The 24,673-nt window shown below is 36.0% G+C and overlaps 1 protein-coding gene across 1 annotated transcript; it reads right to left on the reverse strand.

Moving 5' to 3' along the window:
- Positions 1–461: 461 nt before the first annotated feature.
- NOM1 (nucleolar protein with MIF4G domain 1) lies at positions 462–24,641 on the reverse strand. The gene is made up of 11 exons (XM_074193268.1): positions 23,757–24,641; positions 21,622–21,743; positions 19,384–19,579; positions 11,553–11,876; positions 10,907–11,017; positions 8,125–8,289; positions 7,038–7,159; positions 3,564–3,696; positions 2,468–2,599; positions 1,934–2,043; positions 462–1,590 (listed from the first exon to the last, which is right to left on the reverse strand). The coding sequence occupies exons 1-11, from the start codon at positions 24,624–24,626 to the stop codon at positions 1,416–1,418; spliced, it is 2,460 nt and encodes an 819-aa protein (XP_074049369.1). The 5' UTR covers positions 24,627–24,641; the 3' UTR covers positions 462–1,415.
- Positions 24,642–24,673: the final 32 nt, after the last annotated feature.

Genomic DNA, 24,673 nt, shown 5'->3' on the forward strand with positions numbered 1-24,673 from the left:
AAGAGGAATTTTAAAAACATTTTTATAAATGTATAGCCTCTAAAGGAGGCCATTGAAGGCTCTAACAACATTCTTTAATGTACAAGTACCAGAAAGTTTGTTAAAATTATTTCAAAAATTCACTTAATTACTTATAAGAGACATCTTATAAGAACTCAAAGTACTATAAGTAAACTTAAATTTTACTATACTTAACAGCATACTGTTGAAAATGGGAATATTAAATTGTTACTAAAACCCAGTAATCATTAAGCATACACTGAACATCTCTTACATTTAGGCATCGGGGATTCTTTAGTGCCCTCAAGAAGCTTCTAGCTAAGAAGACAGGAAAAGTAGTTAAAATATAAACTACCAAAATGAGTTCCTTTTATAGTCCCTACACTTCATTAGAGTAAATTTTATTTTTAAAAGTTGTATTGCTTTTGTTAGTAATTCTCAATTACATTTTAATCTGGTTTGGGCTGTAGTAGGGAACTATGAGGGCAATCAGTTTTGAATACTCTGTCCAAGACAACAGTACACTGAAGATGCTTTATATTTGGTACAGAATTTCTGTTTTGTGGATATTGAGAGGTTATGAAGATGAAAGTGTCCAGTTCTCCATCTATTTGGTTTACTAATACAATGGCAGTGGTCATGAGTCCTTTGTGTACATTCTTTTATTAACTAGAAAACATTTGGAAGCCAACAATATCTATATTCACCCCCAAAGGAAATAGTTTGATCTTGTCTTTTTTCAAGGTAAGGCCCTCAATTATGAATTTGAGCTTTTTCATCTTTTTCATTTTCCCCCTTTGGAGACTTTATCTTCATATTCTGGAAGAGCAAAGGGTTACTTAGACAAATGCAGCATATTTAAAAAGAAATAAAAGGGGAAAAAACCCTGTTTATGGAATACCTAATAGTTCACTAAAAGCAACACAGAAGAAATTATATTTAAATAATTTTATTGAGGGAATTTTTTATACAAAACATACAATCACTGTCATTGACTTTTTTCACGATTATTGCACCATCTAGTGGCCTACTCTTAATTTGTATCATGGTTCCATTACCACAGCCAGCAGCAGAAAACCATTGTCAATATAAAAAACTGTATAAATTATACCCAATATGCTTTATACATATACAAAAAAACATATATATAAAAATAAATAGATTCTTGTAAAGTGTCATTCTGGAAATATTGGCTCTATAGACTAAAGATTTTTTGGTTTTACCAACTCATTCCAATCATGACTCTTTCCTCCAACACTACATTTAAAAAAATTATTTAAGGCAAAGGGGTTAAGTGACTTGCCCAAGATCACACAGCTAAGCAATTATTAAGTGTCTAAGACTGTATTTGAACTCAGGTCCTCTGGACTTCAGGGCTAGGTTCTATCCACTGTGCCACATAGCTGCCCCAAACACTACATTTTTAAAGATGATTTTCCTTGCAAAGATTTCGTTGCCAGATCAGCTCTTTCTTGAAGTGTATTGGCTTCTTCAGCACTTTGAAGAGTCTGTGCATTCCTCAGTAAGAAGTGGCTAATAAAAAGCTTTAAACCTTCCCGCAACATTCCCAGTTTTGGGTTGTCAGATACTCTGGAGAAAAAAGTGAAATAAAACTAGTTTTTTTTATATCTATACCAAAAACAAAACAAAAATCACGGACTGAATATTACAACAAAATCGTCATTTTCTAGTTACAATACTAAATTTATAACATTTTATGTACAAGTTTAATATTAAATTATTTTGCTTTCTATTTCAAACACTTTTTGTGACAAAATAATTAAAATACCTATTTAAAATGAAGTCTTAAAAATTCCTTCTACAAAGAATTTAACTAAGCAGATGAAATCAACTGAACCAAATAAAAACCAAGGAACACATACTTCAATCTTCAAGTTATATTTTCCCCATATCTAATAAAATGATTACAAACCTGCCAAAAATGGTAGTTAGTTCTTCAACTTCTGTTTCCATTAGTAGCATATATAATATTTTCCGTAAAAAGTGGACTCTGGGTTTGTTCAGTTCACTGAATTCAATTACCTAAGATATTAATTACAATGTGAAAAAGAATTTTAAATACAACTCAAAAATTTTTAGTAGCTTCCAGATATGTATAATTAGAAAAAGATTTAACAATGCTAATTCTTAAAATAACATTATTTACCAGTCAATATAATATTCCATTACCTCATTTCTAATGAACTATTACTTCTAGCCATGAAGCGAAAGACCAAATCTCCATGTGTTTCTTTACCAATGAGGAGATAGTAAACTCCGAACATGCTTATTGCACATACTGGTGTGAAATAAATAAACTATCTATTGATTACTGGATAAACATACAATGTTGGTTACTATAAAGAAATATAACAAAATAGCTGAAGTCCTTTAAAATCATTTTTAAAAAAGATTTTGATTTAAAAAGTGCATTTTAAAGTTTAATATTAATTTACTAGTTACAAACCTTAAAGATAGAAAGTGGAAGAGACTTTTTCTTCAGCAAGTGGGCCACCAGCTGCACAAAATTAGAAAATGCAGGAGCTGACAAATTTTCTAAATCCCGAAATTTGTCCCATATGCTGAACTGGAATGTCATCTACTCCAAACAAAAATAAAAATAAAGTCACAATGGAACAAAATATAGGTAGAAATGGAGGTAACATCATATAATACAATGCCATTCTCTTTCTTTCTCATTTTTGTTTTAGATTTTTCAAAGCAATAGGGTTAAGTGGCTTGACCAAGGCCACACAGCTAGGTAATTATTAAGTGTCTGAGGTCGAATTTGAACCCAGGTACTCCTGATTCCAAGGCCGGTGCTCTATCCACTACGCCACCTAGCTGCCCCCTCTTTCTTTCTCATTAAAAGAAATGTGATCATAAAACACAGTTTATGATAAATACATTTGTTGACATTTCAATGCAAAGTATTTTAGAAATGTGACCCTTATTATTATCATTATATTGTGCCTATAAAATGAAATCTTTTGGTTAAAAGCAAGTTAAAATATATTTAATATTATTAAATTTGTCAAGATTTCTTTAAAGGAAATCTGCCAGTATTTTAAGATTCTTGTAAAAGTTTCTTTCAAAGGCAAATTTCTTCATTTAAAGTAGGTAATACATGGAATTGAAATATGTAAAAGTGTTGCTAAAAAAACTCTTTAGCAAAAGACATATAGGGGGCGGCTAGGTGGCGTAGTGGATAGAGCACCGGCCTTGGAAGTCAGGAGTACCTGGGTTCAAATCCGGTCTCAGACACTTAATTACCTAGCTGTGTGGCCTTGGGCAAGCCACTTAACCCCATTTGCCTTGCAAAAACCTAAACAAACAAACAAACAAACAAAAAAGACATATAACTAGATGATGAGAACTCAAGTTATAAACTTGGTTCTGAAACTAACCACCATGTATGGTATGATTTATGTCACATTTGGAGCTAGGGCTGTGGTGGGGAAGAGAAAGAATTGTAGAAGGGAGAGAGAAGAAAACCTGACTGGCTCTCAACTAAGTAGATAAACTAAAACTGAACTAAAGCAAAAATAAAACATTCAACTTACCTGAAATCTCCTTTCATAATCACAAAATTTGCTAGCCAAATATGCATAAAAAGGATTATATGTTTTTTCTTGTAGGCAACAATCTATGAGGACATGAACTATTTCTCTTTCTTGTTGATCCTTGAGTCCAAGCCTGCAAGTAAGAAATGACAATAAATTAGAAAGAAATTTACATAAGTTAAAGATTAAAATTTCTGAAATAAATTCAAAAGACATTATTTGAAGAGAAAAAAAAAATCGGTTACAAGTAAACAGTATTAGAAGAGACAGAACTCTAGTCTGGGGGCCAGAGATTGGATTCTTGGATCTGATGCTATCTATGACCACAGACAAATTTTTTTTACTTTTGTCAGCCTCAGCTGAGGTTAGAACAAATGTCTAAAGTCTCTCCCAACTCTAAAATTCCCAGACTTTATGAATTAAGACCAGATCAATGCTTATGTCAAATCATATGTAAACATAAGCGTTAAGATGTCTTTTAAAGCAATCATTTTGCCATTCATGATTTTTACCTCAAAAATGGAAAATTGGCTGCCTATAGAAGCAGGATTTCATGGGGAAGAAACACTTTTTTCCTTTTCTGTATTAAAGTTTTTCTATCTACCACTTAGCACTAATTTTTTCTTTTTCTATTGCTACCTGAATAGTACAATTAGATCACCTGTCAACATACACACTGCTGATAAATTGATTATTTTTGCCAACAGTTTCCTTTTTAACTTGTACACAGTAGTACAAAGGAAGTTAAATATATTTAATATTTAATTAAATTTAATTACATATTAATATTTAAATTAAACCAAATGAAGTTGTGGCTAAATGTGGAAAAGATTAAACATAGAAGTAGTCTATTCAGAGAGACAAAGAATTGAAAGAACTGGTTTCATATGCTCATAGGCAATAAGAAAACATTTTATGAGACACTTATTTGGTCTTGCAGTGTTTATAAACATGGGGTCAATCACAGATATACAGCTGGAAGGGTCTCCAGATACCATCGAATACAAGGTCACCCAAGTATTAAGCATCAGGGGTGAGATTTGAACCCAGATTCTCTGACTCCCAGAATCAGTATTTATTCTACCATAATTCCCATAAATATAAAGATCATCATGAAAATACCTGCAGATTATATGTCAACATCAGTTGATGAGAATGAAGATAAATTCCCTTAAGAATTTGACAAGATTCTGGAAACCAAGCCAACATGAGCCTTATCCTTAATAACTTCAATGCAAATTAAGTATAGAAAAACAAGATAATGTGCAAGAAAAAGTAGTTTGGAATTAAGAAACAAAAGAAGCTAAAGCATTACAGACTAATCAAAAGCTTCATACTTACACAGCATTTAATACTTCAGAAGAAGAGAACAGGAAAGCACTAGAAATAGCAACACTCAATCATCTCAGAAAATGAAATAAACTACAGTTCAGTAGATAGAAAATTTATTATTAGTATTGGAGTGGTTTCAAAATCAGCTGTCTATAAGCAGTCAAAGTATTCACTATTCTAACTAGAACAAAAGTAAAAATGACTATCAAATAAATTAGACAAGAAGATAATGAGCCGGCATTGTCACCGATGACAACAGCTTTAGCCTAACTTATTAAAACCTTGGAAAAAGGGGGGGCGGCTAGGTGGCACAGTGGATAAAGCACCGGCCCTGGAGTCAGGAGTACCTGGGTTCAAATCCGGTCTCAGACACTTAATAATAATTACCTAGATGTGTGGCCTTGGGCAAGCCAATTAACCCCATTTGCCTTGCAAAATCCTAAAAAAAAAAAGAAAAAAAAACTTGCAAAAAAAATGAAAAAAGGAAAGGACATTGATTCAGTTTACACCTTTTTTTTTAGGTTTTTTTTGCAAGGTAAATGGAGTTAAGTGGCTTGCCCAAGGCCACACAATTAGATAATTATTAAGTGTGTGAGTTCTGATTTGAACTTAGGTACTCCTGACTCCAGGGCCGGTGCTTTATCTACTGTGCTACCTAGCCATCCCAGTTTACACCATTTTTAACAGAAGTTTAACTGAGGTAAAGAGGTCACCACAAGGAACAGAAGAGTTCAAAAACAACTTCCACAAACCAAACCCCTAATCTCTTTGCCAAGACAAGAGCAAGATATGACAGTCATGGGCTTCACTGGCTTAAGGATACAAAATTACTGGTAAAATGTGGAAACAAAGTTTTACATTAGGAAACAGATAAAGACAGTGGAGAAGAAAGCAAGTTTTTGGATCGTTTGTGCTGACTTCATTAAATACTAGAATATTCTAGGGCCACTCAAAAGCCTGGTTTAATAATCCACAAAAGAGAATGTTATGGAGAGAAGTAGAAGTGGACAATAAGCTAAAAGCTGTGCAGAATCTACAATGATGGCAGGCTGCTCCCACACAAATGCACACATATAAGAATAAACATCTTTCAAAAATGTAAAGCTTTGTGGTTGAGACATAGCTGACTATATTAGAAAAGGTGTTAGGTCTAAGATCTGGGTTTTAATTCTGCCTCAGACATTTGCTAGTCATATGACTGAAACAGATACAGTCATGTGGCAGAGCAAGAGGTGACCAACCAGCACATGACTTGTGTATGCCACCAATGTGTTTCTGATGTATGGTAAACTGAGGAAGGCCTGGGACCTTCTAGGTGAATACAAGGGATGATGTCACACTGGATGGGTGGCCAAGAATGGGTTCTGAGCTGCACTGTTTGATGATGTCCAATCAGTCTGAAGGAGAGCTCCTGGTACCTACCTCACAGCATTCTTGGGAGGCTCAATGGGGCAATAAACTTTTAAAACATTTTAAAACATTTTCAAGTGCTATGCAGCAGTTATTATTGCTATGATTCTAAATAGGGAACATCATACCAGAACTGCACTGGTATCCTAAATATATTAAAAGATCTAGAAGAGGAGGGTGATACATTTGATGATGATAATATTGATAACAGATGGCATTCAAATAACACTATGTTTTGCAATGCTTTACAATTATCTCACTTGAACTTCACAACAGTCCTGGGAAGTAGGTGCCATTATTATCATTCTCGTTTTACAGTTGAAGAAACTGAAGCTAACCGAAGTAGAGTGACTGTTTTCTGTCCTACATATGGGTCTGTTCAACTCATTAAACCACCTAGATCAAAGTACTGCATAATATAAATCATGTTCAGAATAAATGAGATTTTACTACAAGCTCATCTTTAATCAAAAATCCAAGTATGTTTAGCATACACCATATCTCTTAAGATAACAAATATTTATTTACTTAATATTCTTTGCTGATCATTTCCTCGATTAAAAAAAGAAAACCCACATAAAATTATAGTTAAGCAAATTTCCTCAGCCAATGAACTTTAGAAACATTTTCAGTTTGAAGGTCAGAATGAACCAATAATTCTTTGATTCAACCCTAGCTAGAGACAAAGAGTCAAATCGCAAAAGAAATTTGAAAATTACTAGATGTACTTACTTTAGAAGCTTTTCAAATGCATCCAAAAAATCTTCACTAATCATCAATGTACAAAAAATATTTCTTCTGATATCAGTGTTCATTCTCTGCTTTCGAGCAAGCTCTAGTATCTTTGAGCTAACCTTGAAAGAAGAAAAAAATGCCATGGCTAATAAGCATATCTTAACAAAGAACTTTTTTTTCTTATGAGTTTATGCATACATTGGATTATGGAAGCTTTTAAATTTTAAATCTCTAACAAAAAAAAGTATAAGGAGAAATTTGATGCTGTCATAAAATCAAAAGCTGTCAATGAAAGCACACAGCATCAAAAAAAATTAAACACCTTTACTGTTCTGTACAAAGTTTAAAGGTTTTTACTACATTTTGTTATTACATAGACATAACTATTGCAGCTAGAAAAAAGCAATCTGTTGGAGTAAGTACTCAAAAATTTGTTGAACCAAATCCCTTGGTTTAAATGATTTAGTCTTATAAATGAAACCTTTCAATGGGAAAACAGACAATCAACTATTTGTGCCTTAAAAAAATGAGAGGAAAAGACAGAAATAGGAAAAGAGAAAGCAGTAAGAACAGATGGGTATCATGCCTGAGGAAAGCTTCCATGGTAAAGTACAGTTTAGATCAATCATGAAAACAATATAATAAAATAAGTATTTTAAAAGAATTTACTTTTTAGACTTAAAACTGCTCACTCTTGACACTTCTCCCTATGTCACCTACTCTATCTTCTTTAGCTATCATCATTAAAGTACCTTCCAATAGTAACCTAATAAAATAGCAGCTTGCACATTTATAGGGAAGTATATTCCATAATAAAATTTTTTTTAATAACACTGTGGATTCCATTTTGGAATTAAATAATATTTTTTTAGTTTTCAAAGATGTGTATGTGTGTGTGTAAGTGTATGTGTGTATTGCATAATTGTATTCACTTAAGAAGTATTAAGGGTCTACTATGTGCAGGAGATAAAAGGTGTACATGCCTGTCATTCTTTAAAAAGGTTATATTTTAGAGAAAATATAAATAGTACAAGCACAATAAGAATAAATTCCAACAAGAATCATTATTATCAGTTTAGTTTACCGTTCCTTTAAATTGTTTCTGCTGGTTATTACTGTTGTTGTCAATCATTGGGGCTCCACTCCATGATGACCCTACAATCCACCACCTGCCAATCTGCTCTGCATTCAAAAGGCTTTCCCAAGACACCCGAAGTTGAGTTTCCTTACCAGAACCACTGTTTCGAATCTATTTAAAATATGAAGTAAGTTTTTATTGCAGCTTTTGAGAACATGATTTATATTTTATACTAACATCTTCCTGCAACTAGTTCATGAACATTTAAAAATGATAGTATTTTGGGGACAAATTAACTGCATTTAAAACATTGCAATATTAACTTAATCATGGAAGTGAATATAATGTATGCACACGAACCATATTATAATCATACACATCTTTGTTTTGTTTTTTAGTTTTTTGCAAGGCAGTAGGGTTAAGTGGCTTGCCCAAGGCCACACGGCTAGGTAATTATTAAGTGTCTGAGGCCGGATTTGAACTCAGGTGCTCCTGACTCCAGGGCTGGTGCTCTATCCACTTCGCCACCTAGCCGCCCCGAAATAGTTTTTCTTAATGTGCAAAAAAAAAAAAAAAAAAAAGACTTAAGAAACAGTATGGGGGTGGCTAGGTGGCGAAGTGGATACAGCACCAGCCCTGGAGTCAGGAGCACCTGAGTTCAAATCCGGCCTCAGACACTTAATAATTACCTAGCCGTGTGGCCTTGGGCAAGCCACTTAACCCTACTGCCTTGCAAAAACAACAAAAAACAAAACAAAACAGTTATGACATGGTGAAAAGGGAGCTATATTAGAGTTAGGAAGACATAGTGAAGCTCTGACACAGACCTGGAGCAAGTCACTAAACATCTTGGTGTCTTTAAGACACTAAGATTTGTACACTGGTAGAAGAAACTGCCTCTCTTGGAGAGTTCCCTGCACCAAAGAAATCATAGGTTTGGTTAAAAATATGCATTCTTAAATTATGAAAACTCTTTAAAGAATTACTTTCTTCTTTTTGAAAGTGAAATGCAAAACTCTTATAATAATAACAATATATATGTTCTATAAATTATGCATGCTCTAAGAAATGTAGTACTTTCAGACTGTATTAAATTATTTAGTGAAAGTCTTTTCAGAGTTAGAAATAGAATAAAACCTAGAAGGTAAAAAGTACAATTTAAGAGTTTTCTAGTCTTTCACCAGATTAAAAATGAGGTCATTTCAGAAATTTATAAAATTAGTCTGGTAAAAAAAATAACAAAAATAGAAAAAGCAAGGATGTAGATGAAAAGTTTATATATACTTTTGCTTTTACTTAATATTTATCGCCATCATCCCATAATTCATGAGGCTCACACTCACACATTTCAGAATAAGAAAAAAAAGTTGAAAAAGACAAAGAGGTTGTCAAGGAAGTTTTAAGAGCTATCTTTTTTTTGTACTTCACAAATTGTATGGTGGAGCTTAGGGATAAAACTCATTCTAATGCATTTCTAGGGAATTCAATCTTTTTGTTTTCCTTCTCTCTTAATGTATGAAAACAAGGCCTCAATATGGGGAGTAGGCTTGGTCTGTTTCCCAACTACCTTCTTAGTTAAAAAAAAATGAAGGAAATTTTCTAACAAGCAGTAATATTATATATTTTTTAACTCGTATAACCTCAACAATATTTTAATGTGATCAATAACAAGCAGCACTACTTTGTGGAAATTCAATTACTCATTAAAAAAAATTAAAATAACCAAATGCTGAAGAGAGATATTAGGAAATAATGATTTATACTATATTACTAGATTATTACTATATACATTACCATAAGACATCTTTTACTGCAATTAAAATGGACTTTTATAAATGTGTTTATTGTATTACTTATAAAATTCAATTAATATTAGAAATATCATTTAAGGGATATGAACCTAAATGATTATAAGGAATTAGTTTATTTAAAATGGTAGAACAAAACTGTTTTTTTCTCATTTACTATAGTAATAAGACAAGATAATGACATTAGTCTTCAATATTTATTCACCTAAGATTTTCTTAGTATATGATTAGATGATTACTGTAAATATTATCAATACAGATTAAAAAGACCAGTAGACTAGAGATCTACAATAGTCATAATCATGATTTCAACAATAATTCTTACTCATACCCTGTGAAATTTGGGTCAGATTTTGATCTTTACTAAAATTATTACTTTCCTACACAGTCTGACTTCTGAGTCTCTAACGAGGGGTATATGCATTCATCAAGATACTTCAATATCTAATTTCTTTACTGAGAATTACCTTGCCCAATGCTGAAAACTCCTGCACCTTAACAGACTTGTCTTTTACATCACATTACATTATACTAAAACCAAAAACTACATCATAATGAACAATCTAATCTGGTGGAAATTATTCCTCACATTAGCAAGGTTGGTCCTCAGACCACAGACATTCTTTTTCTTTTTTTTTAATCTCTTTTTTTTTTAGGTTTTTTGCAAGGCAAATTGGATTAAGTGGCTTGCCCAAGGCCACAGAGCTAGGTAATTATTAAGTGTCTGAGACCAAACTTGAACCCAGGTACTCCTGACTCCAAGGCTGGTGCTTTATCCACTACACCACCTAGCTGCCTGACACATTCTTTTTCTTCAGGCCCATAAGTATCTTTCTAGCTTAACAGAATCTGTGCTGGAATGACCTCAAAGACACAGGACCACCTCTATATCTAAATGAGACATGAGAGGAGGACTTTAGTATAGAGTTAATTGGCACAGCAATCTAACTTGTAAATTAGCATTAAACTTTTTTTTTTACCAGTGTTCTCTGTAGTTTTCTTAGTTTCTCCACAGGTTCAGGATCATAGCCTGGAATTTTGCGCATGTCATTATTCTTTAGTGCCAACATAGTCTCCAACATGAATCGAATCTTTAAAAGAGAGAAATATTTAAAACTTTAATGAATAGTACCTTACTTAGATGGTCAGAAAACATATTCCTATATACAAGGACATACATATTGTGACTCATCATATTAATTCTTTTCTTTAGGTAGGATGTATGGAATGTGCACTCACAGAAATCACTTGTGTTGAACTAGATTTCAAAATTCAAATCAGCATCACTTAAATGTTAACAGTTTAAAAAAAAGCTTTCGGGAGGGAAGTAAGATTGGGGGGAAATTGTAAACTCAAATAATATCTTGAACAAAAATTAATAAAAAAGCTTTCATTATGTAAACAAAGAGAGCTACTAATCATATTCCTTTATAGTTAGAATTTAAAACTTCAGATTCATTGATCAAGTCTGAAAATTCTACATGTTAAATCTAATTTATAAATTAGTTGAAGTCTAAAAATTTATATATTACCTATAGAAAATTAAATCTAATAGTTTATCAAAAGTTGTTTTTCTAAATTTTCATCAAATGTACTACTTATATTGTTTAAGTTATGTAATCATACCCTAGTCTGATCTTGAAAATTCTTGCCTACTCCACTGGCTTTGGTCTGGGCTTCACTGATCAGTTCCTTCAGGGACAAAGCATCATCTTTTCTCAAGGAAAAACCGACATTTTTCAGCATTAGTAGAATCAATTCAATGTCCTTTTCTGTGAATGTTCCAATAAGTCTTTTTAGAATGTCAAAGATGAGTAGAGATTGTACCACATGAAAGTTATACAGATGGGCAATTATGGCAAAGAGGTTGTCACATTCTTTCCCTTCACTACCAGTTTTATGTATTTCATCAAATTTCTTCACCACAGTTTCCAAAAAGTGAGCACCAACCTGAAAATAAAGAGAAAAAAAATACATTCAAAAAAAAGTAAATTTTTCTTAGGTTCCCCCTTTTGTTACCAAATTTAAAATAATACTTCATGAACACATACAAAATATATAGGTAATATATATTTATTAAACATATACATATATATGACCTTCATCTCTAGTGTTAAGCACATCATACAATGTCTTGTAGTTATTTAATAACAAAATTTCTCAGCATCTGAAACAATAAAAATGTCTCCAGAATATCTCTAAAAATCAGTTTTCTTTAAAAAAATTGTACTACTTCCTAAAAAACTAGTACCGAATATTAAAAAAATTTTTTCTCAGAATAATCTTCACAAACTTACTGATTTTATTTTTTTAATTTTTTAAAAATTAACTATTTTATTTCTATTTCCAACTACAAATATACTGATTTCAATCTCATCAAACACTTTATTTAGTTCTCATTGTGTGCACATGACTATGCAAGTATTAGAGAAGCTAACATATTGTTCCTGCCTTCATCAAGCTTACTGGTAGAGTAAGAAGTAAATAATTTTGATACACAAGATTATATAAGTGATCAAAGGTACAAATCAAAGCACTAAAGTGATGACTAAGGAAAATGGATATTACCAATATTGGGGGAAAAGGAGGAGAGGACTCATGGTCAATTTGTTTTTGTTCCATTATACATATTTACTACAAAGATTTTGCTTTTCTTATTTTTCTCCAACAGCAAGCGAGCGAGAGCGAGAGCGAGAGAGGGGAAAAAAACACATGGATTTCTGTAATTATGAGAAGTTGAGGAAAAGAAAGAATCAAAGATAATTTCAAGATTTTAAATATAGGAGACCAGGTGAACGAAGCTGCTCCAAGTGGGAAAAGAAGTGGCATGTGTGAAGAAGGGCCAGGAGGCCAGTGTCACCAGAAGCCAGAGCCCATGGAGGGAAGTAAAGGCAGGAGGGGGTTAGATTATGAAGGACTCTGAAAGTCAAATGGTATTTCATATTTGATTCTGACAACAAAAAAGAACCCGAGGACTTTGGTGACCTAGGGAATGATATGGTTAAGCCCAAGCTTTAGGGAAATCAATGATCAGGTTGTTGAAATACAAAATAGCCCAGCATATGGTGAGGATGGCCTCCACCAGGGTGTTGGCAGAAGTAGGTGTCCATGAAACATGCTACAAAGGTGGAACCAACAGGACCATAATGTGACCTTAAGGTGGTGGGAGAAAGAGAACTAATGGATTGATCTCTAATTCTATAGTAATTTTCATTTTTAAAAGACTTGTAATCATCATCAAAATGTATTCCAGTATATATAGGACAGGGCAGCCTGGCAGACTATCTATAGGCAAGTCACAACCTTATAGGGTCTCTTTCCTCACATGTAAAACAGAATCATATTTATACTACCTACTTTGAATATAAAGGTTCTATAGAAATGGGAGTAATTTTAAAGCTTGAAATTCAGATTATTTACAACACATAAACTTAAAACAAAATCCAGAGCTTCCACATTAAAAAAAAAAGGCTACAAGAAGCAACCGGAAAGAATTTAGGTACAAGGAACCAGTCAAGATCACTCAATATTTTATAGTTAACTACTATAAAGGGACAGAGGTTAGAATATGATATTTCAGAATGCAAAGAATACAAGCATACAATCAAGAATCACACTCAGCAAAACTGAGTATAATTCTAAAGGAGAAGCAATTAAAGTGAGGTTTTCTAAGCATTACTGATGAAAAGTTCAGAGCTAGGGAGAAAGTTTACAATGCAAACACAAGGTTTAAGAGAAACATAAAAAGGCAAACAAAAGTGAACAATCAAAAGGGAATTTCAACAAGGATAAATGGTTTACACTCTAATATGACATTCATTCCCTGCTCCCCTCCATTGCAAGGCAATGGTGTTAAGTGACTTGCCTAAGGTCACACAGGTAATTACTGTCTGAGGTCACATTTGAACTCAGGTCCTCCTGACTCCAAGGCTGCTGTTCTATCCACTGAGCTACCTAGCTTCCCCTATATTCTAATATGAGATGATATATGTAGCCTCCTATTACCATCCAAGAATCACAGAGAGATCAGAAAGTGGTATTGTTATATGTTGATCTAAAAAGAATAAAGTGGGAATGGAAAAGGAATATGTTAGGCAGATTAAAAGGTAGAACAAATTATCTCCTAAGTAGAAGAGTATACAAAACAAGAGGGAAGGGGAAAATTTCACACTCATATGAAATGGTCAAAGAAAGGAATATAGAAACACACTCTCCTCCTTCCCTCCCCATAAAGAGGTAAGAGTTTATTTGTGAAATTGGAAAGAAAGGGAAGATATGAGATATAAAAGGGAGAGGACAGAAAAAAATCAGACCTAAGTAATATAAAATCTAACTAAGGAAGATGACTCTTGAAGAGGGGTTTAAAAGAAGGGAAAAAGAACACAATAAGATTAGGCCACAGTGAGGGAAAAAGATGAGAGACAGGGAAGTATGATGACACCAAACTCAGAGCACTGGTATTGAGCAGTCCATCTCTCTCACTACCCTTTTCCTCTTTATAAAGAGGAGACAAAAAAAAAAAAAAAGAAAAATACACAAGATGATGGAAATATTCAAATAAACGCAACCATAAATGGAAGAGGATGGCAGAATGAATTAGAAAGCAGACTCTAACAGTAGGTCATTAGAAACACACCTGAAACATAAAAAGAGATTCACATGGAGTTAAAATAAGGGACTGGAACAGAAAATGGCTTTAAGATCATAAAGCTGAGTGACCAAGGCGGGGGGGGGGGGTCATTTCAGAAAGAGAAAAGTGGATCTGGGGTAAGGAGAGAGGGGATTATGAACAGTGTCACAAAGGTCAAAAGAATAGAAGTATTAAGAAGGTGGGAATCATAGGAAGGTCAAGAGGAATGTGGAAAGGAGACCATTAGATTTAGCAATGAGGGTCTCCATCACCTTGGAAAAAGTAGTTCTAGTTACTGCTAGAAACTTACAAATAAGAGAAAGAGGAAAATCATTATGGTTGGAGATCAAAGATTGAAAGGAAGACTTTTATGGAAGAGGTGAGACCAATTGCTTATAGGCTATAGGAAGAAGAAAGAACTGAGTATGCATGAAACAATGAATAATGGAATAAGGTTATAGAACTAGAGTGAGACGATCAAGGATACAAGTGAAGGGGTCAGCTTTGGCATGCTAGAGGACTATCTCTTCCTCTGTGAGCATGAGGGAAAAAGGAAAAGGTGGCTAAGGATATTGAAGCCCTTTGACGTGAACTCAATCTTTTAGTAAACAAAATACATAAAAAAAAGAAAAATTATGTAGATACAAAGAAACATTCATATGCATCCTTTGTTTTTGAATGGATTTAAATGCAGAACAGGATTTTACAGTTTTTAAGCCTGTACTTTAAAACTATGGATTACAAATAAAATCTGAGAAGTAATTTAATAGTCTAACATTACAAATAAAAATATATGAAGAACATCAATACTGTTACATAAATAATTGGAAGACGTTTATTCACACATTATTTCAAATATGGGAAATATAAGAAAGTTTACATCCATCCGGAATTTAATTTTGACTCAGAACAGACCAATAAAAAATATTTCATCAAACGACATTATGGTCTTTAGTACATTTTTTTGCATGGGTTCCTGTGAAGATGTTTCTGCCATTATAGAATTAAAAGAAAGTTTAATGGAACTAGCATCCTGAAATAGCTCATTATACTTTGGCAAAAGCTTCAGTGGATGTCATTAGCCAAACTGCTGTAATGACTTCCCCTTTGGAACAAGTAATTTCAACTGTCTTTCATGCTATTAGCTAAGGTACAGACGATAAGTATGACTAATAATCTCATGTTTGCAGATAAGTAAATCCTTGACATGCTGTGAATGGTCATTGTCCATAGTTATCATAACTCACTGAAATGCTAAGCTATCAGTGCTAAAACCTGATAGTAACTTTACTCAAAAGTGTAACAATGTGATTTAGGAAGACCTAAGCAAGTCCAGAAATGGCCATATAATGGCACTGTATGATTGCAATCAAAAGTTACTAAGAATGGCATTCAGGTGTTTCATTACATTTCATAATGGACAGGAAGAACTGGCTTACAACACTAAAGTACAGAAGAAAAAGAGTAGTTTCTGGAAATGAAAGATAATATAAAATACAGAGTTAATTACCAACCATTTATGAGCAGATTATTCACAATGGAAATTACCTAAACCTTTTGAGTTGTTTTTCTCTCTTATTCACTCATGAGTCACTTGTTAAGCATTTACCACAAAGAAAATATTATGCTAGGTGCTCAGGAGATAAAAAGATAATTATAATATGGCTCCAATTTCATGGTGTTCAATTCTAACAGAAGAGATATGACACATGCACAATATGAAATGTTATATAGTTAAAAATACAACTTGGTGAAGAGAATGTGATTGATACAAATTGCTACATGAAGTCAAAGAAAAAAATGACTCTGAGAAGAGAACTCAGAGTGCTTCATGTAAAAGGCAAAATTTGGAGAGTATTTTGAAGATGGGTAAGATTTCAAATAGGTGGAGAGGGATGAAAGACATTCTGGTTGTATCAACTTTTCTTATATACCACCTTAGTAAATGACCATTTAAAAAAGCTCAGCCTGGTAGGCTAACTGAAAATGATCAACAGGAGGGGAATACACCCGTGCGGGCTTCCAAAATCCTTAGTTACCTTTATAACTCTATTAGTTAGCTCCTTTTTTGATTAGCAAAGTGAGGGTTAGGAGACAAGTCCAGAGCAATGTGGAACAGCAAGTGGTACAATTTGGGCATAGCAGAGAGCATGTAGCAGGAAGAATAATGAAATGAGCTTTACCTTCTTATTGCTGACAAGATAAGCCACTCCTAGGGGTAGCTAGGTGGCGCAGTGGATAAAGCACCAGCCCTGGAGTCAGAAGTACCTGGGTTCAAATCCAGTCTCAGACACTTACTAATTACCTAGCTGTGTGGCCTCGGGCAAGCCACTTAACTTAACCTCATTTGCCTTGCAAAAAACCCTCCCTAAAATAAGCCACCCCCCATTACTGGAATGTATTTCACCATCTCCAACTTGGACCTTTTAGTTAGGGACCACCTAGTCATGCAGCTTTCCTAGATTACCCCAGGTGTTAGTACTGTCACTTTTTTTTAAAATTATATTTACTTTTTGTACACACTGTACTCCTCCAAGTAAAATATGAGACAGGAACTGTTTTATTTTTAGTCTTTGCATCTTTACTGCATAGTGTCAATACTGTTTATGGAGTTGAACCGAAACACTGGGTACTTCCAGATTGTGTAGAACTTGAATGCCACCCTAATGGTTGAATATTTTATTTAGGAAGAAATAGAAAAACACTAAAGAGTATGGAATAGATGAGAAACATGATTTGAAGGGGAAGCTGTTATAACAGTGTTCAAAAGCTCTGTCCTTTGCCCCGGTGTTTAAAAGTTGTTATCAATGATCTAAAAGTAAAAGTATAGATGGCTTACTTATCAACTATAGGGATGACACAAAGCTGGGAGGGATGGTCACACACTTGATGGGAAAATCTAGGATCCAAAAAGATCACAATAAACTGGAGAAATGGGCTGAACCCAAGAAGATCATGCTTGTATTGGGCATCTGTTTATAGGTGTACACCCCATCTTCTTCCAGTACACTGTCAATTCCTTGAGAACATGAACATACATTCTTGCCTTTCAATCCCAAATATTCAATATAGAGTTTGCCACAAAGTAGATTTAATAAATGCCTTTTTAAAGATTAAATGGAGGGGAGGCAGAGAGATGATGCAATGACTAGAGCACTGGCCCTAGAGTCAGGAGGACCTGAGTTCAAATGCGACCTCAGACACTTATAATGACTTAGTTATATGATCTTGGGCAAGTCAATTAACCCCATTTGCCTTGCAAAAACCTAAAAAAAAAAAAAAGATTAAATGGAGGGGAAGTTAGGTGGCTCAGTGGATAGAGCATCAGTCTAGAGTTAGGAGGACCTGAGTTCAAATCTAGCCTCAAACACTTAAAAATTACCTAGCTGTGTGACTGTGGGTAAGTCATTTAACCCCATTGCCTTATAAAACAACAACATATAGTTAAATGAGTGTAAAAATGTATTTAGAATAAAGGAAGTGATATTCTTATTATAATGACCTTGTCAGATCCTATCTGAAATTCAGTTTGGGGTGAAATATTTAGGAAGGACCTTAAAATGTTTGAGCATATTCAAGTGAGACCATTATGATGGTTAAGGGAACTTTAAACCATACCAGATATGATTCAAATGAAGGAATGAAAAATGTCTAATTTGTTTAAAAGAAGATAGGGATTGGATTTACTGTAGTTGAACTCCAAGGCCTGAACTAGGACCAAGAATGGAAGTTAACAGGTAGGCATATTTCAGCTTCAACAATTTCTGTTATTCAGTTGCTTTTCAGTTGTGTCTAATTCTTCATGAACCCATTTGTGATTTTCTTGACAAAGATACTACAGTAGTTTGTCACAATTAGAACTGGCCAAAAGTAGCACAATTATCTCCAAATATTAAGCGAAGTGATGAAGCAAAAGTTGGATGACCACATGTCAGAAGTGTTTAGAAGAGGTTCTCACTTCGGTTAAGGAGTTGGATTGGACAAGTTTTCAACCAAGGAAATTTATGAAAGCTGAGAGTAAAAGGGATAGAATGGAAGGGATAGAATGGAAAACTGGTAACAGTTCATCACGAGGTGTTATTTAAATATCCACTATGTGTTGTAGATGTTTTTGTTGAGTCATCTGTCATGTCTAACTCTTTGTGGTCCCACTGGGCTTTCTTGGCAGAGAGAATGGAGTGCTTTGCCATTTTCCTTCTCCAGCTCATTTTTACAGATGGGGAAAGTGAGACAGAGTTAAGTGATTTGTCCAGAGTCACACAGCTAATAAGTGTTGAAGGTTGGATTTGAACTCAGAACTTTCTGATTCTAGGCCTGGCACTCTATTTGGAAAACCACCCAGCTGTCCTGTTTTGGATTGTGGGAGACAATCCCAATTTATTTTATTTTTAAAGTTATAATATTTTTCTATAGCATGGTTTTTACTTTTAAATACTTTACAGGCTTACAAAGATAAGTTCAAATAACTTGAATCCACCCATGACACATAATGTGTCCCTTGACAAGTCATTTAAACCTCCAGAGGATGGGGAAATTCTTGAAGCCTCTAATTGCAGAGAAATGATCAATTTGTACTGGTAAAAGAAGGCTCCTTGCTGGGAACTCTTGGTACCTGAAATGACTGGATTAGTACAAAACAAAAGGCTCATCTGTGAAGTACCCAAGGCAGAATAAGGTGCTAAATTGGGCCTTGTGAATTATAAGAGCTAGAATTAAAATTATGAAATTTGAAATTTTCTCAACAGAAAGAATATAAACAATGGACTGATATAACTTCAATGTAGTGAAGATAAATGAAGAAAGATGAGAAAGGTAAAGACTTCTTACCTCAATTCCTACAGTGTGGTGAAGAATGCTAACCAAAAGGACATGTTCCATCATCAGCCTGGCAGGCATCACAGCTTCAGTTACACAAGCATTCATAAGAACATCTGTCAAAGTATCATTCATATCCTTTCTACTGTTTGCCATATATAGCTCTTCCAGCTGTCCACTTATAGACGCCATATTAGGTTCACTCAACCTATAGTAAAAATTGCATTTTTTCAACAAAAATTTATTTCAAGTAAACTTATAAAATTCTGACATTCAAGACTAGAAAGTAATCTTATTTTTGGTTTTAAAGATTCAAATTCTATTTACTGCATGCAAGTTAAAAAACAATAACTAAACACAACCTTTTCATTTTAAATATTTTTTCCAATTAGAACACTTTCATCTTACTCTGAAAAAGTTACTATGAACAGATCCAAAACAATTCAATTAAACCAAAGTTTTATTTTTATTTAACTAATACTTATTAATTTGTGTAAGGTACTGAGGACAGAAAGATAAAACTCCCTCATTCAAAGAATTTATACTCTGCTGGGAGAATTTTTACTATATTGAATATATTATTCAAAGATAATAAAATAAATACATTATTCAAAATAATGCACTCCTTACAGTTCATGTTATCAGATGTTATTGCAGAAAGATTGTTATATTGATTGTTATATGGAATCATTCACTATCACTCTCCTGGTGGTCCTTCTTTTGGACATAATGCCCCAAAGAAGAAAGATCCCTATATAATCATCTTTCATCATTATGTCTTGAGAGCAGCGAAGGAAAACTCAAGTATTGTGTATACTTAATTTTGCCTTTCAGTCTTTTACCTTTGAGATGTATAAAGACTTCCAGATTTAGAGTTAACTTTTTTGAGGTCATAGAGTGACAGATCAATGAGCCCTATGGACCTACCAGAACGTTTTTAAATGCATAAATAAAATATATGTGTTTACAAAGGGATCCAGTCACTCTGAAATAACTATAAAAATCTTTTTTTTTAAACAAGGTCATGGATACCAGAATTCTTGTTCTAGAACTTAAACTGAGGAGAGCAGTTAAGCTGGTTGTTTTAGAATAGAGTAATATATAGAATAAAACCTTGCAATTTTTTAAAGTCACTTAAAAAAACCTCCTATAAACAATTTTCATTTATTTCTCCCCAACCAAGGTGCTACCCTGTCAACAAGACATACATAGTCTATACATAGAGCAGAATTGCTTCTTTTCTGCTCCATCTATATAGTCTGAATTTCAAGACACCATTATCCTCTTTTACCCAGGTCTCCTCAACTTAAACTACATTTCTTAATATCTTTGAAGGTAGGGAGTCTAAAGTAGAAATTAACCTTTTTTATTGGGGGGGGGGGTTGCAAGGCAATGGGGTTAAGTGGCTTGCCCAAGGTCACACAGGTAGTTAATTATTCAGTGTCTGAGGCCACATTTGAACTCATCCTATTGACGCCAGGGTCAGTACTCTATCCACTGTGCCACCCAACTGCCCCAAAATCACCTTTGTTAATTTTATTCCATTCTTGTTTCTCTGATTGCCATCAATAACAAAGGAAAAAAAGGGAATTCCATGTAACTCAGGACTTCTTACACAAGATAGGCCAAAAAACAGAAAAGGAAAGAGGAAATGTTTGTTGAGGAAAGAGTCATAGATAGACCCAGGCAGAGGTGGGAGGGAATGCTGGTGTTCTGTGAATCTGAACTGAAACTACTAGAGAAGAGGGTATATGTAGTTCCTCTACTTCATCACAGAGAAAGATTTATTCTTGCCTCTGACCCTAGTTTTGAGATAATGGGTAATTCACTTAATGTCTCAGGAAACTAGTCTATAACAATACTTAGAGATGATTTTTCTGATTTCCTCTCAGAAGAGGAAAAGGTCACCTATCTATTCCTCTCCCAGCAGGCTGAGGGTGATTTGTAGCATATGATCTGCCTTAGATATTTTTGAGTTAGAGGTAGAGAATAGAGATGGGGGACTTAGAGGAAGCAGAGAAGAGCTGTCGTATACATAGGAAGAATAAAATTAAAGAATTCATGGCCCAGAATGTGCTGCTTTCCTTATAGAAGGAGTAAAGAGTATTCAATAATCTAATTAATTTTCCTACCTGCTGCTTAAAATTTAATTCACTTAAAAAATGATGTTCTACTTCTCTATGGAGAATGAACAATTTGGCTAATTTCAAGACACAATAGAGTCCTCCAGAACTGAGATATATATATTACCTGTTAATTAGACCTTTCACATTTTTCTTTAATCTTTCTAGTTCTTCCTTCTTTTTGGCATCCACAGTTTCCTCAGATCTTCTCACATGAGGTGGGATATACTTTGTACTTTTACAAAGAACCTAATTAAAAGGATAGAGATAAATTAGTGAGATAAATTTTCTATTAGAAAAAAATTCCAAATTCATTTGCAAATGGCCTTTTGTCACAATCCCATTAAAGTATTAAAGAGCTAAAATTAATGGGGAAGGTTATAAGGATTCACATTTATGCAGTGTCTTAAGTTTATAAAGAGCATCCTCCACAAAAACTCTGTGAGGAAGATCATACAACTACAATTGTTTCTGTTTTATTAAGGAAATAGAAGTTCAGAGAGAGAAATAATTTCCCTAAAGTCACAAAGTTAAAGTGGGATTCAAACTAAATTTTGACTTTTCTTCTTTGGATATCTATTTCTCATCAATGACCTGTTTCATACTAATGCATGTGTTAGTAGCTTGTACTCCCTAAGCTTATTTGGGTATCCCACAGCACACATGAATTCAAATGTTAAACTAGATGAAGTGGACCATATTAAGAACATGTTAAATTTACTGCATGCACAACAGTGCTCTAGAGAGTACCTTCAGTTCATTTAACAAAGTTCTGGAGCAAAAATAACTTGAAACAGTTTAATATCTGTGGAAAACATCAAGACACAGGAAACAAAAATCTGTCTCTTGCTCAATAAACCCAGACTGATAAACTGGGGTAACACCTCATAGAAATACAACCTGGCAACTGCTGCAGGTCCCACCCAGTTACCCAAAACCTAGACAAGAAAATTACCATCCTAAAATGATATCATTATGTCAATAAAAGTGACTCTCATGAAGATACATTGCCTTGCTGCTCTGACTTGTGGCAGAAACTTCCTCTACTGGAGCAGCTTTCCCTGGGCCTGGAGTAAGATCCCTGTTCAAATCCAGCTTCAGACACTTAATACATATGTGACTTTGGGGAAGATACTTATTCTCTGTCTCAGTAAAGCTCCTGGCACACACTAAGAGGTATATGAGCTATCAGAATGTGAGCTTCTTCATACTTTTTCCCCCTCCACCTTATTTTTTCTTTGGAGGAGGTTATGTTTACTTTTACATCACAAGTATTATAGTACTGTTTTTCATGGCCACACATCTTTGACCTACTCCAAGTAAAAGCAACCAAAGTAGCTTTCTCAACTGGGGACATGGGGTGGGAGGAAGGGAGAGAATTTGGAACTCAAGGTTTTGGAAGTAAATGTTGAAACTTGCTTTTTGCATGTAGTTGGGGGGAAAAATTTAAAAGAAGAATAAAAGGAATGTGAGCTTCTTGAAAGACTGGCTTCCTGTCTTCTTCCCCAGGAATCTGCAGTGCTTTTCACAGAGTAAACCTTAGGACATTTTTCTTTTTCATTCACTCGTCATCATGGCTCAAAAGTGAATTCTAGGAGGGAGAAAACGGTTACCTTGAATGGCTGGCAGGGAGCGTCCTCTACAGACACCTTCTGCTCCTCCCTAGTCTAGAGCACTCTCTGGATAGTAACCTTCTTACTTAGTGTTGAAAGGAAGCTTCCAGTGGGCTGATGCCATTCAGGTTTTTATTGATTTGGGATTAATGGGGAAAATCTCAAATTCACTTTCAGCTTTTTCATAATTTGGGGAAACTTTCCAATTCACTTTTAGCTCTTTAACAATTCAATGGGTGGGTGGCTAGGTGGCAGTGAATAAAGCACCGGCCTTGGAGTCAGGAGTACCTGGGTTCAAATCCAGTCTCAGACACTTAATAATGACCTAGCTGTGTGGCCTTGGGCAAGCCACTTAACCCCATTTGCCTTGCAAAAACCTAAAAAAACCCAAAACACCAATTCAATGGGAATATGATAAAAAGACAAATTACAAATGAATTTGTAATTTTTTTGCATCTAGAAAATTTATCCCCTTAAATTTTTTTTTATATTTTTGCAAGGCAGTGGGGTTAAGCGGCTTGCCCAAGGCCCCACAGCTAGGTAATTAAGTGTCCGAGGCCACATTTGAACTCAGGTCCCCCTGACTCCAGGGCCGGTCTGTGCCCATTTCTATTCCTCTGAACAAGAGACCCTGGACAAGCTGCCCGACCTCCTCGTCCTCGGGGCGGGGCTGCCCGCTGTCCCCCTCCGCATCGCGCAGCCTTTTCTTGCCCCTCTCCTCTTCCTCTTCGGCCGCTGCGGGCAGGTGGGCATCTGCGTCCTCCTGCTCCTCCTGCTCTTCCTCCTCTTCTCCCTCCTCCTCCTCCTCCTCGCTGCTGGTGGCCCCGCCCGGGCCGCGCCGTCGGGCCTCCGCCGCCGCCGCCTCCTCCTCCTCCTCCTCCTCCTCCTCCTCTTCTTCTTCTTCCTCCTCCTCCTCGCCGTACAGGGCGGGGCCGCCGCCGGCACCCAGCGCCCCGAGGACGTAGCCCAGGCCGTCGCGCACGAAGCCGGGCGGCAGGGCGGCGGGGTCCGGGCCCGGGCCGGCCTTCTTGCCCCGGCGGCGCCTGCCCAGCCCCAGGCGGCGCTCCAGCCGGCGGATCTCGCGCTCCTCCTCCTCGTTGGCCGCCAGGAGCGCCCGCTTGCGGGCCGCGGCGGCGGCGGCTCCGGGGGCCCCGGCGGCTCCGGGGGTCCCGGCGGCTCCGCGGGCTCCGGCCCGAGCGGGGCTGCGGCGGGGCTTGGCCCGGGCCGGCGGCGGCGGCGGCGGCTCCCCGAGGGCCGGGCCCGGGGCCGTCGTGGCTCGCGGCCCGCTCTCGGCCGGCCGGCCGGCGCGCCGGGCCTTCCGCAGCCGCCGCTTCTCCCTCCTCAGCTCCCGGCGGCGCTTCTTCCCGCCGGGCCGCGGGGCGGGCTCGGGTGGCCCGGCCGGGCCGGCGCCCTCCCCGCCCCCGGGGCCCTCCGCGGCCGCGTGCACGAACTCCTCCACGGCCTCGCGCAGCCGCTTCATCGCGGCGCCGCGGCGGCCCGGGCCGGCCCCGCGCCGCATGGTCTCGGGCCGCCGGCGGTCAGCGCGCGGACGCGGGCGCCGCCATC

The sequence above is a fragment of the Macrotis lagotis genome, chromosome 7, assembly GCF_037893015.1.
Source record: "Macrotis lagotis isolate mMagLag1 chromosome 7, bilby.v1.9.chrom.fasta, whole genome shotgun sequence".
NCBI lineage: Eukaryota > Metazoa > Chordata > Mammalia > Peramelemorphia > Peramelidae > Macrotis > Macrotis lagotis.

Bases quoted from the DNA above. Each gene is read 5' to 3' on its own strand.
- NOM1 (XM_074193268.1), bottom strand. From the start codon at position 24,626: ATGCGGCGCGGGGCCGGCCCGGGCCGCCGCGGCGCCGCGATGAAGCGG. The intron at 7,160-8,124 runs GTAAACTAAACT...TCTTCTTTCAAG, and splicing joins AGAAACAATTTAAAGGAACG to GTTAGCTCAAAGATACTAGA. The intron at 1,591-1,933 runs GTTTGTAATCAT...TTTTTTCTCCAG, and splicing joins CTAACTACCATTTTTGGCAG to AGTATCTGACAACCCAAAAC.